This window comes from Bos indicus, chromosome 2 (assembly GCF_029378745.1).
Source record: "Bos indicus isolate NIAB-ARS_2022 breed Sahiwal x Tharparkar chromosome 2, NIAB-ARS_B.indTharparkar_mat_pri_1.0, whole genome shotgun sequence".
Classification (NCBI taxonomy): domain Eukaryota; kingdom Metazoa; phylum Chordata; class Mammalia; order Artiodactyla; family Bovidae; genus Bos; species Bos indicus.
The window spans coordinates 9,661,325-9,674,541 of record NC_091761.1 but is presented as its reverse complement, the minus strand read 5'-3'; the positions used below and the strand labels follow the sequence as shown (position 1 = coordinate 9,674,541).

Here is a 13,217-nt window from a genome sequence, read left to right as displayed (position 1 = left end):
CCCACACAGAAAATACTAACTTCACTCTTTTTTTCCAAAAAATTGTTTATGTGATTCTGAAAGCAGGGTAGGAGAGTTCAGTAACTATTGTGGAGATTTTTCAGTGTAAATGCTAAGAAATAACAGTGAAGCTCTTAACAGAGGGACTGAGTCTGTTGGGAGGTGTGTTTGTGTCTGAAGTTCACATAGGGTGGCAAGGAAGGTAGTTTTTCAGTAAAGACTTGAAGGAAATGAAGGAGCTAAGGGATTACCTGGACACGTATTTTGCGGAGGAAATGGCAGTTTCAAGAGGCTAGAGGCAGGCGCTTGCTGTCTCTCAAAGAGTGGATGGAACAGAACTGGAAGCAAAATAATCCTGGGTTTTCACTCAGATTTGTTATGAAGTTGAGCATTTAGAGGAACTTGAAAGGAGACTTGTGGTTTTAAAGATCTACATTCTTATCTCCTTTGAAGAAACTATTTAAGAAGAACTGAATCTTAAAAGCTAGTAATCTAGCAACTATGCTTGATTCTTGGCTGCACATTCTTTTTAAGATGATTCCTGACCTGGTCAGCTTTGTTTGGTCATTTGCTTCACAAGAGACATATTTACCTGATAGTTTGATATGGTAGCTTTATTAGAAGTAGGAGTTGGAATTGATACAAACTGCTCATTCATCACGGTAGTGAATGTATGGGTGCAGATTAGTAAACATTTCTTACTCACAATCAGCAGGAGTGCTGCTACCTGCATTAGTGGTGGAAGTCTTAAGTATTCACATATCTTATTTCTGAACTTCCTCCTCTCAGCTTAAGTGAAAAGAAAAAAAAATTCCCTTCTATCTGCTAGTTGTTTTATCATTATCTAGTGTCTGAATTATTAGATGACATTAAGCTGGGAATGGTTGGATTAATTAATTATTAAATATTTATTCAGAATTAATATGTTGTGGTCTCACTATACCGGATAGACTTTTTAAGAATGAATTAGAAGGAAGTTACTTCTTAAGAAATGTCTGTATATCTCTCTTTACATGAAAACTTGAGATATTTAGGACAGGTAGGTGTCCATAAAGATTATGTTGGTTATAAATCCTTTGGTTTGTATAGACTTCCAGGTGGAGCTTCTTTTGGATAAACTCAAGCAGAAAGGAGCAATTCGACGAGCACTCTTTCTCCATAACAGGTCCCCGGGTCACTCCAAGAACATGACCATCTCAAGGGGGGGACAGATGCAGTGTGAGGAGCTGATCGCATATCTGCGGGTAAGACATACTTTTATGTTTCTTATCTTTCTATGTATTATTTTTTCATCTGAATGATTTTTCCTTTCTGTAAAAGTTTTTTTGGTGGTGAATAAACAAGAAAACAGAAAAATGCAGTTGAGGAAACAGGGCTTTTTAAAGAGTCAGACTTGAGTAATGGACATCTACTCTTGTCAGGTGGCCTTATTAAATTATGACAAACGTATTAACTGGACTCTCAAGACCGTAAAATAAATCTACCCCTCCCCAAGTAATCAATTAAAAAACTCCATTGGCAAACCTGACTTGTGAGTTGTAAGCAAGTGTATGAGTCAGGGTAGCTAGAGAGGGAGGGATGGAACCTGGGCAGAGGGGAGCAGTACTTGCCAACACCATTATGGGGGTTCAGAGTCACCTGGGGCCTGCTGCAAGCTAGGGGTCTGACCTGAACCTCTGTATTAGGTCTAGATTTTTCCACAGGGCTAAAGTGTCCCCAAAACAAAGATGCCCCTGACTCTTGCAAGAGTAAGTGCAAGTTTTCACTGGAACAATCTAGTACAGGTCCCACAGGTTAAGTTCAAATCAAATAGGAATTCATTTCTAAAGTACTAAAGAAACAGAGAGTAAGCCATTAGAAGACACAGCAAACAAATCTTAGTCCTGGAAAAGTAAAGTGAAAGTTGCTCAGTCGTCTCCGACTCTTTGCCACCCCATGGAAAGACTTGAGATTTAGAATTATCAGTTACAAAGTATAAATGTATATAAAATATTGAAAGAAATAAAGGGTGAACTTTGATTTAAAAGACAAAGATATCAGTAAAGATATAGAAGACTCAACATAATTAATAAACTCTATATAGAACTTGGCATCCAACATTTAGAGAATATAAAAGTTCCCAATATACATATAGGAAGTCTGAACAAATTTAATAAAATTGAAATCATAGAATATATGCTGTTTGATTATAGTGCAATATTTAGAAATCAGTAACAAATTTAAATTGAGAATTAGGAATTGTGATTTTAAGCAACTTATGGATTTAAAAAAAGATCATACTAGAAATTTACTTAGAAGTAAATTATAATGGAAATATCAAAATATGTAGGATATCCCAAAAGCATAATATAGAGGTAAATGTATATAGCCTTAAATGCTGTTTAAATGAAAGCTTGAGGGAAAAAATGAAGGGGAAAAAAACCCAAAAACCTCCACAAAATTAAAAATTAAAAAAGGACATTCCTGGTGACTCAGCAGTAAAAAATCTACATAGAGTGTGGGAGACCCTGGGTTCGATCCCTGGGTTGGGAAGATGCCCAGGAGAAGAGAATGGTTACCCACTCCGGTATTCTTGCCTGGGAAATCCCATGGACAGAGGAGTCTGGAGGGGTACAGTCTGTGGGGCAGCAAAGAGTCGGATATGACTGAAGCAACTTTGCTCGCAGGCACATAGATAATGGAGGAATTAAAATAATAGAATATTATGAACAACCTTGTACCAAGAAAACAAAAACATTCTTAGAAAAACATGATACAACTGTTACTTGAAGAAATAGAAAACCCAAACAATCCACTTAACCATATAAACTAACCATATAAACCATTCTGAAAATTGAACTGGCAGTTTAAAAGTCTTTACACAAACAGATCACAAGACCTAAATAATTTTATAGGCAATAATGTCTAAGCTGTCAGGAATGAGATATTCCAATATTAAGCTCTTAGAAAGAATAGAAAAACAAGATGTATTTCCAGTTTATTCTCTGAAGCTAGTGTAATTGATACCTAGACTGGCCAAGGATAGTATAAACAAGAATTCATGAGTCTTACACAAAGACATAGATAAAGAATTACTAACCAAATATAAGCAAACTCAATCCAAGCTGTTTATAAAGAAGATTAAAAAACAGACCAACTTGGCATGTATCCTAGAGTGGGTTAACATTAAAAGTATAGAAGTACAACTTCACACATGAATAGACTGAAAACATGGCCATCTTACTTGAAGTGCAGGAAAGGTTTTTGATTAAATAACTGTTCATGATATTTGCAAACAAGACAAATACCTCAAGCTTCCACTATGAAGAAATACCATTTTATACGCAAAGTCTACCAGTACCTATTGCTTGGTCCAGCTGTGAATTAATGAGAATTCTTATGTGTTGCTGATGGCAGTGTAAATGCTGTGAAGATTTTAGAAGATAATATGGTATTATCTTAGCCGACAAATCTCCTTTCCACTGTGTAGAATGATACATTTTTTTTTTTTTGTAATAGCAAAAATAAACCAAAAACCCAAAGAAATCCAAAAAATAATTGATAAACTGTGGATTTATTATAAGTATTACTCAACATGGGCTTCCCTGATAGCTCAGTTGGTAAAGAATCTGCCTGCAGTGCAGGAGACCCTGGTTCAATTCCTGGGTTGGGAAGATCCCCTGAGGAAGGGATGGGCTACCCCACTCCAGTATTCTTGGGCTTCCCTTGTGGCTCAGCTGGTAAAGAATCCTGCAATGTGGGAGATCTGGGTTTGATCCCTGGGTTGGGAAGATCCCCTTGAGAAGGGAAAGGCTACCCACTCCAGTTACTCAGCAATAAAAATTAACCTTGCTACATGCAATAATGCAAATGAATGTTCTAAAAAAGTGTCGAAGCAAATAACAGAAGAATACGTATGGTCTCATTTTAAAATGAACAGGAAAAGCAATCTGAAGAACATGCTGTTTTAGAGACCTATACACTACTGTGAGCAAGCTAATGGAATGATTACCTCTGGAAGGAAGACAGAGGGATGAAAAGAGCATGTAGGTAGCTTAAGCAATATAGGTAATGTCCTAGTTATTATTTATATTGGGTGTGTGTCAGAGTGCTCATTTTATTAACAGGTCTCATATATTTTTGTGTGAATCAAATATTACATTGCAAAACAAAGTTGGTTAAGGATTCTCAATGGATAATGATAGTCTTCTTTATGGATATCCTATTCTTATGTAAGTGTAGTTTTACAGAGAGTTTTGGTAGAACTGGATCAAGGGCTGAGTACAGCTGGCTTTGTATTGTGCGCTTACGGATTTCTACAGATAGCTTGATGTCTTACTTAGGTTGATGTTGTAATTAATTCAAAGCTTTTCCATTTTTAGGATGAATCTGAATTTAGAGACAAACTCACTCCAATTACTATTTTTATGGAGTATTGGTTGGATTATAGAACAGCTGCTGATGCAACAGGGTTGCAACCTATTCTTAACCAATTTACTCCTGCCAATGTTAGTCGACAGGTACTGTACTTTTTTATTCTTTTATCTTTTTAAAAAATATTATAATTCATTTTTTAAATAGCATAAAGGATGGCTTTTATTTTATATTTTTAATCTTTTTGCATTGGAGTATAGCAGATTAACAATATTGAGATGGTTTCAGGTGCACAGCAAAGGGACTCAGCCGTACAAGGATTGCTTCTATAATGTTGCCTTTTTAGTCAGAGAAGTCAGAGGGGAGGAGACATTCAAAGCCACTCAGCTTATATGCAGAGGAAGACAAGGTCACATTTTGAATACATAAAACAATAAAGTAATTCAAGGAAAACAACAAGATGCTAAGTAATACATAGTATTTTAGTATTTTGCTGAACAAGTTTATGTTATCTTTGATTTATATTTAAAAAACTAGTGTATATACACACATATGCATATATAGTATATAAATCATTCTTTTGATAAAATCAAATACAGCAACACAGAATTTTATAAGGAACATATTTTATATGTTTGCTACATTTTATAGTTTTAATTTTATAATTTATTTTATATAGCTATCTTATATTTATTTTGCATGTAAATAGTATAGATGCTGCTTTCCACTACCCATTAGTATAGAACTTACAAACATTGTTCTTAGTTCGTATTTTTTACAATTTATATTTTTAGGGGATGCACAGTCTTACTTTGATTAATTTAATAATGAACATATGAGCCTCTTATAGTCTGTTGTTCAGTTTTACAGTTTTTAAAAAAGTTAATTGTTAATTTTACATTATGCATTTTGATATATGGGTTATGATTATTTTCTGTTTATAATTGTGGAATTTTTTCGGAAACTATTTATTAGTGTTAACATTAGTTTACTGGGATCACCAATCTCTTTGATACCAATATAATTTAAAGGCAGCTTATCAAACTGCCTAACTTTGGAATCTGATTTGAGGGAAATAATAACTTTAATATTTGACTTTCTTCCCTTTCTCTACCTCCATTTCTTCATTATTTGAATCTTTGTTTCCTCTGTGTTCTACTTTTGTTTCAACAAGGACATTACCTATTCTCAGGCATCTTTCTTTCTCTATTCTTAGTTTTATTATGAACTCTCTGTGTTAATTACCTACCCCACCATGCTTATTTACTTCTCTCTAAAATGGCCCTTTATTTCCCTGATCATATTACTCACTTTTTTTTACTGTACACTCTTTAAAGTACTGCTTTCTAGTAGAAATATAATGTGAGACACATTCATAATTTAAATTTACTGATCAGTAACATTAAAAAAAATAGAAAACTGGTGACTGTAATTTTAATAATATATCTGTATTAGTTTGCTAGGACTGACTGCTATTACAAAGTGCCACAGAATGGGTGGTGAAATAATGGAAATTTATTTTCTCACAATTCTGGAGGCTTAAAGTCAGAGATCAAAGTGTGGGCTATTGGTTTCCTCTGAAGCTTTTCCCACTGGCTTGTAGTGGTCACTTTCTCCCTGTGTCTCTATGTGGTCTCCCCTCTGTGTCTGTGTTCTAATCTCCTTATAAAGCACTGGTCATATTTGATTAGGGCTTCCCTCATAGCTCAGTCAGTAAAGAATCTGCTTGCAATGCAAGAGACCTGCGTTCGATCTTGGGTTGGGAAGATCCCCTGGAGAAGGAAATGGCACCCCACTCCAATATTCTTGCCTGGAGAATCCCATGGACAGAGGAGCCTGGCAGGCCACAGTCCATGCGGCTGCAAGAGTTGGACATGACTTAGCGATTTAACCACCACCACCACCATATTGGATTAGGGCCCACCCTAACGATGTCATTTTAACTTAATTACCCTTTAAAAACCATATTTCCAAATAGTCACATTTTTCTATGAAATTCTTTATATTGTTTTTTACTGTCTTCAAAATCCAGAGTTTATTATACTATAGCACATCTCAATTCGGATGCTAAAGCTTCGTCAGATATTTTTTCTGCATTTAGAAGTCATAGAATTTGCAACTGGAAAACTTTTAGTATAACTTTTAGAATAACATAGGCAAGTTATTCTAAAAGTTATACTAAAAGTTTTCCAGTGGCAGAATCAAATATCAGTTTTTAAATTTAAATAAATTAATATTAAATGAAATGTAAAACTCAAACAACCCCCGCCCGCGCCCGCCCCCACGCCGCCCCGTCATACTAGGTACATTTCAAGTGCTCAAAAGCCACGTGCAGCTTGCTGTGGCTTTTCTATTGGACAAAGCAGCTCTTGAGTTTTCCTTTCTGTACCCTTATCCCTTGGACTTAGTGCTTTCTGCAGAAAACGTGCTTTTAAACCACCCCACCCCCCTACCCCGCCCTGGAGAAGGCATTGGCAACCCACTCCAGTGTTCTTGCCTGGAGAATACCAGGGACGGGGGAGCGTCGTGGGCTGCCGTCTATGGGGTCGCACAGAGTTGGACACGACTGAAGCGACTTAGCAGCTCCCCACCCCCCCACCGCCTCCTGGTTGTTAATTCAAATGTGTATTAAGTTCTTAACTCTGTGTAAGATCAGATCAGATCAGATCAGATCAGTCACTCAGTCGTGTCCGACTCTCTGCGACCCCATGAATCGCAGCACGCCAGGCCTCCCTGTCCATCACCAACTCCCGGAGTTCACCCAGACTCACATCCATCGAGTCAGTGATGCCATCCAGCCATCTCATCCTCTGTCATCCCCTTCTCCTCCTGCCCCCAATCCCTCCCAGCATCAGAGTCTTTTCCAATGAGTCAGCTCTTCACATGAGGTGGCCAACTATCACATATCATTAAATCCAGTCTTAGTTTATGAACTAAGTTAGCAGTTGATTGTCTTTGATATGATTTGTGCAGTTACCTCAAAGTTCTTCTAATGATCCTGGCCTTTTCCCCCCAACTTCTTGAAGCACATAGCAGCTGTTTCCATCTAGGTCAGTGAATTAGTTAACATGTATTGTTGGGTTTCATCCCAGTTACGTTGCCAGTTAAGATCTCTATCATGTAATTTTATTCTTGGAAGCCATATATCCCTGTAACTTGAAAGCATACAGTTTTGTTGTTGTTTTCAAGAAAGCCTGTCACTATTTTTCCCCTTTAAATCTTTTTCTTTTCTGTTTGCCTTAGGACCTGAAGCCCTTTGGATGTTAACAATAGACAAACCAAGAATGGCTTAATCATTTTTTTCTTTCCTCTTTTATTAATTTTTATGTTTCTTATTTCACATCCTGCCCAACTTCTTCTGCTTCCTCCACTGTGTCTTTCTGCTGGGTTTTCCACAGTGTTCCGGCTGACACGTCATATGGTCATATCTAGAGGGAGAAAGTGTTGAGGTCTTTGCTTATTGTATCTGTCCTGGATCTGCTAACTTAATGCTTCTGGGTCCTTCTTCTTTATCTCTTTCCAGATGGCCATGCCAACACGGAACTCCTTTCATCCAGTTTCTGTTCCGTTTGGTCTGTCTGTCTGAATTGCTGCTATGCATCCACAGCTCCTTATTCTTTTACTCCTTATTCTGTGCTCTCCAGAGGCATAGTCTGTAATGAGAAATTCTGTAAAGGAGCTTCTTTGGCCCAGGATCACACAACTTAGCAGTAGCAGATTAAAGCTAAACTCTAAATTCAGTATTACTTTCTATTCTACACTTCATTCCAAAGTCATAACAGCTTAATTCGAGATAGACCTAAAAGGTTCCAACTAATTGTATTATACCCTATGAATCTTTTCCTTCCTTTTCATTCTTACTAGCTAACACTGACCTGTTTAAAAACAGGCAGCCATGATCCCTTTTGCATTCAGGTATATATAAGTTGAGTGTATATAAATATATACATGTATATTCATATACATCCATATATATATTAATATACACTGTGTGTGACCGGTATTGGTATTTATTCATGTATAAAAAATTAAAAAACTTTTTTCTAGGCTCATATTCTACTTGACTGTGGTGAAGACAATGTCTGTAAGCCCAAACTGGAGGTTTCTGTAGATAGGTAAGTTTTGTTCCAAATAATAGACTGTATAATAAGAAATTGAAATGAAAGAGCACATTTTTCTATTAAAGTAATAGCAATGAGAATTAGTTAAATTGGAGGATAATGCATGATTTTCAGTAAAGGAGTGAATGTTGAGCTTTAGAAAAATAGGCTGTATGTTTCACCAGCTGCCTAGGTTAACAGATCTTTTTTCATCAGTATGGAGTAGTGTCACAAAGTAGCATTGTATTCTCTTAAAGATTGTCTCTTGACTAAAGGACGTATTACCATTTTATATGATGTATAAATTATAGCAAAGTATCATGACCAGGGGATTAGTTCAACTTTTAGAAAAAAATCAGGAAATTAATAAGTACAAAGGGATATAAAATTACTTCCATAAGTAGATTTGAGTGATAGTGATATGAGAAAGGCATCAGTGTTTTCTTTGATTGGGAGAAACATTGAGTTTGCACCCAGTGTGCTATTTCCAGTTCAGTGTTGATCTGTGCAGTGGTCTCAAAATATCCTGAGACGCTGTTGAACACCATCAGTGCTTTGAACAGTCATGCTCTTGCTATGCAGTCTTTCTTCATTGACTAGATTTATATTAACTTGTAGTGATCAAAAGAAGATCTATATTGGGGACGACAACCCTCTGACCTTGATTGTTAAGGCTCAGAATCAGGGGGAAGGTGCCTATGAAGCCGAGCTCATCGTTTCCATCCCACTGCAGGCTGATTTCATCGGGGTTGTCCGTAACAGTGAAGTAAGCAAGCTGCCTCTTTAAAAATCGAAATGCACTCATGGTTCACATTAACATTAATGAGCAGCTACCCTATTTATTATACTACAGCTTAGCTGTTCTACCTAAGGCTAAATTGCTAGACAATAGAGTGCCTGTCTTACATAATTCTTTTCAAGCCTAGTACTTTGCATAATGCATTGATATGACTTTTTAAAAATTGCTAGCTAAGTGCCTGACACAAGGTCAGATGGATAAAGGGTCTAAGCCTGGCCATCAAATAATTTGTCAGAAATAATATGGTTATGTGTCTGAGTCCTCGAGGGATCGTTCAGAAACACTTCTGCATGTATATGTGGCAACTGAACACAGTTCTGGTTCCCCCATATCCCTCATTATTCAAATAGATCTGTTAGCTTTGTAAAGCAAGAAACCCAAACATCCAAATGTATGATATTGTCTAGAAACTTTACAGTTTTAGTATGACTTCTGCTTTTTTTTTTTAGTGATTAATTTATTTTCCCTTCAATCTTCTTTCTTCGTCTATCAAAGGCCTTAGCAAGACTTTCCTGTGCGTTTAAGACAGAAAACCAAACCCGCCAGGTGGTTTGTGACCTTGGAAACCCAATGAAGGCTGGAACTCAAGTAAGACATTTTAATTAAATGGGTCTCTTTTGTTCTTTCATAGAGATTAGCATATTTTTCTGTGGGTTTGTCCACAGTCATTTGTTTGATTGTTTTTTATTTATGTTTTGATTATGGTGGGTCTCTGTTGCTGCATGTGGCCCTCTCCAGTCGTGAGCAGAGGCCACTCCTTTCTGCGGTGCTCGGACTTCTCCCTGCAGTGGCTTCTCCTGTCGCGGAGCTTAGGCTCCAGTAGCTGCAGCACGTGGGAGAAGTAGTTGTGGCTCGTGGGCTCTGGAGCATGGGCTCAGCAGTTGTGGTGCATAGCTGCTCTGTAGCATATGGGCTCTTCCGGGACCTGGGATTGAACTGGTATCACCTACATTGCAAGGCAGATTCTCAACCATTGGACCACCAGGGAAGTCCCATAGTAATTGTTTTTTTTTTTAAATAAAAACTTCAAAATAGTATTTCAGTTGGTTTTGATTTAGAATGTAACGATTATTAGAGCTTAGTTTTGATTAAGATACCAGAGTAGTGAGTTGTGCTATTACCTGTATTCAGTAAGCTCCTCTTTGCCTTCAGTTTGGTGAATGGATGAGAACATGGTTTAAACTAAGGATAGATTGTAACTTTGATGTTTTAAACTGATGCTTTAATGCATCCTCAAAGCTACTCTGACAAATACCGAGACTGTTGTTATTAGGTGAGTTAGAGTGATCTCATTAATTGGGACTTCCCTGGTGGCTCAGACTATAAAGAATCTGCCTGCAATGCAGGTAGGCCCAAGTCCTATCCCTGGGTTGGGAATATCCCCTGGAGAAGGGAATGGCTACCCACTCCAGTATTCTTCCTTGCAGAATTCCATGGACAGAGGAGCCTGGTGAGCTACAGTCCGTAGGGTAACAAAGAGTCAGACACGACTGAATGACTAACACTTTCACTTCACACTTTATTAACATGAAACCTGTAAGGTCATCCCATTAGGATCAAACTGCACATTGGTTGGATCAGACTTCTCTTTAGGTGGTGGAGAAGGGAGCCCAGAAGCTTGAGAAGAAGCACTCACTGGATTGCTTCCCAAATCTTCTAAAAAAGGAGACAAAATATACCTTTTTGAATTGTTAGTATCAAGGGGGAAAAAAGCAGTATATTTCTTGTTACCTTTTCAGTAGAATTTAATTTATTAATAATGACACATCAGTTCAGTTCAGTTCAGTCACTCAGTCATGTCCGTCTCTTTGCGACCCCATGAATCGCAGCACGCCAGGCCTCCCTGTCCATCACCAACTCCCGGAGTTAACCCAAACTCATGTCCACTGAGTCGGTGATGCCATCCAGCCATCTCATCCTATGTCATCCCCTTCTCCTCTCGCCCCCAATCCCTCCCAGCGTCAGTCTTTTCCAATGAGTCAACTCTTCGCATGAGGTGGCCACAGTACTGGAGTTTCAGCTTTAGCATCATTCCTTCCAAAGAACACCCAGGACTGATCTCCTTTAGGATGGACTGGTTGGATCTCCTTGCAGTCCAAGGGACTCTCAAGAGTCTTCTCCAACACCACAGTTCAAAAACATCAATTTTTCGGCACTCAGCCCTCTTCACAGTCCAACTCTCACATCCATACATGACCACTGGAAAAACCATAGCCTTGACTAGACAGACCTCTGTTGGCAAAGTAATATCTCTGCTTTTGAATATGCTATCTAGGTTGGTCATAACTTTCCTTCCAAGGAGTAAGTGTCTTTTAATTTCATGGCTGCAGTCATCATCTGTAGTGATTTTGGAGCTCCCAAAAATAAAGTCTGACACTGTTTCCACTGTTTGCCCATCTATTTCCCATGAAGTGATGGGACCAGATGCCATGATCTTAGTTTTCTGAATGTTGAGCTTTAAGCCAACTTTTTCACTCTCCTCTTTCACTTTCATCAAGAGGCTTTTTAGTTCCTCTTCACTTTCTGCCATAAGGGTGGTGTCATCTGCATATCTGAGGTTATTGATATTTCTCCCGGCAGTCTTGATTCCAGCCTGTGCTTCTTCCAGCCCAGCGTTTCTCATGATGTACTCTGCATATAAGTTAAATAAGCAGGGTGACAATATATAGCCTTGATGTACTCCTTTTCCTATTTGGAACCAGTCTGTTGTTCCATGTCCAGTTCTAACTGTTGCTTCCTGACCTGCATATAGGTTTCTCAAGAGGCAGATCAGGTGGTCTGGTATTCCCATCTCTTTCAGAATTTTCCACAGTTTATTGTGATCCACACAGTCAAAGGCTTTGGCATAATCAATAAAGCAGAAATAGATGTTTTTCTGGAACTCTCTTAGAAGATCTGTGATAATTGCTATTCAGCCGCTCAGTCATATCTGACTCTTTGCTACCCCATGGACTGCAGCATGCCGGGCTTCCCTGTCCTTCACTATCTCCTGGAGTTTACTCAAACTCATGTCCATTGAGTCACTGATGCCATCCAACCATCTCGTCCTCTATCGTCCCCTTTTCCTCCTGCCTTGAGCCTTTCCCAGCATCAGGGTCTTTTCTAATGAGTCGGCCCTTCACATCAGGTGGCCAAAGTATTAGAGCTTCAGCTTTAGCATCAGTCCTTCCAATGAATATTCAGGGCTGATTTCCTTTAGGATTGACTGGTTTGGTCTCCTTGCTGTCCAAGGGACTCTGGAGTCTTCTCTAGCACTTCTCTAGTTCAAAAGTAGCAATTCTTAGGTGCTCAGCCGCCTTTATGGCCCAACTCTCGCATCCGTACATGATTCCTGGAAAAACTGTAGCTTTGACAATAGGGACCTTTGTCGGCAAAGTGATGTCTCTGATTTTTTAATATGCTGTCTAGGTTTGTCATAGCTTTTCTTCCAGGAAGCAAGTGTCTTAATTTCATGGTTGCAGTCATTGTCTGAGTTGATTTTGGCACCCAAGGAAATAAAGTCTATTACTGTTTCCATTTTTGTCTCATCTGTTTGCCATGAAGTGATGGGACTGGATGCGATCTTGATTCCAATCTGAGCTTCATCCAGCCTGGCATTATCTGTGATAATATGGGACTGCAAATTCCATATCTACCCTTACAGACAGTGTCCTATTAGGTGTTTTTAAGGGTACAGCCTTTCAATGACTAGTAAATAAGTCCTAGAGATCTAATGTGCGGTATATGATTATAGACAAGAGTATGGTGTCAAACTTGTGAGAGATTAGATCTTAATTCTTCCGACCACAAATAAAGAAGTTATAATTTTGAATGTGACAGAGTTACAGTTATTGCTGCAATGGTAATCATGTAATGTATGAAATCAACATGTTGTATATCTTAACTTTACACAGTGTTGTGTGTCAAATATTAATATATTTCAATAAAAAATAAATATTCCGTATTTCTTTAAATATATTTTTCCC

At 38.1% G+C, this 13,217-nt stretch overlaps 1 protein-coding gene across 2 annotated transcripts in view; it reads left to right on the top strand.

The window, feature by feature from the left end:
* Positions 1 to 13,217, top strand: part of ITGAV (integrin subunit alpha V) — a 109,236-nt gene that overhangs the window by 81,025 nt on the left and 14,994 nt on the right. For both annotated transcript variants that reach the window (XM_070802534.1, XM_070802532.1), the window contains exons 17-21: positions 1,090 to 1,244; positions 4,362 to 4,499; positions 8,401 to 8,468; positions 9,072 to 9,219; positions 9,748 to 9,840. In XM_070802534.1, the coding sequence (XP_070658635.1) occupies positions 1,090 to 1,244; positions 4,362 to 4,499; positions 8,401 to 8,468; positions 9,072 to 9,219; positions 9,748 to 9,840 (602 nt within the window). The remainder of the gene's footprint in view (positions 1 to 1,089; positions 1,245 to 4,361; positions 4,500 to 8,400; positions 8,469 to 9,071; positions 9,220 to 9,747; positions 9,841 to 13,217) is intronic.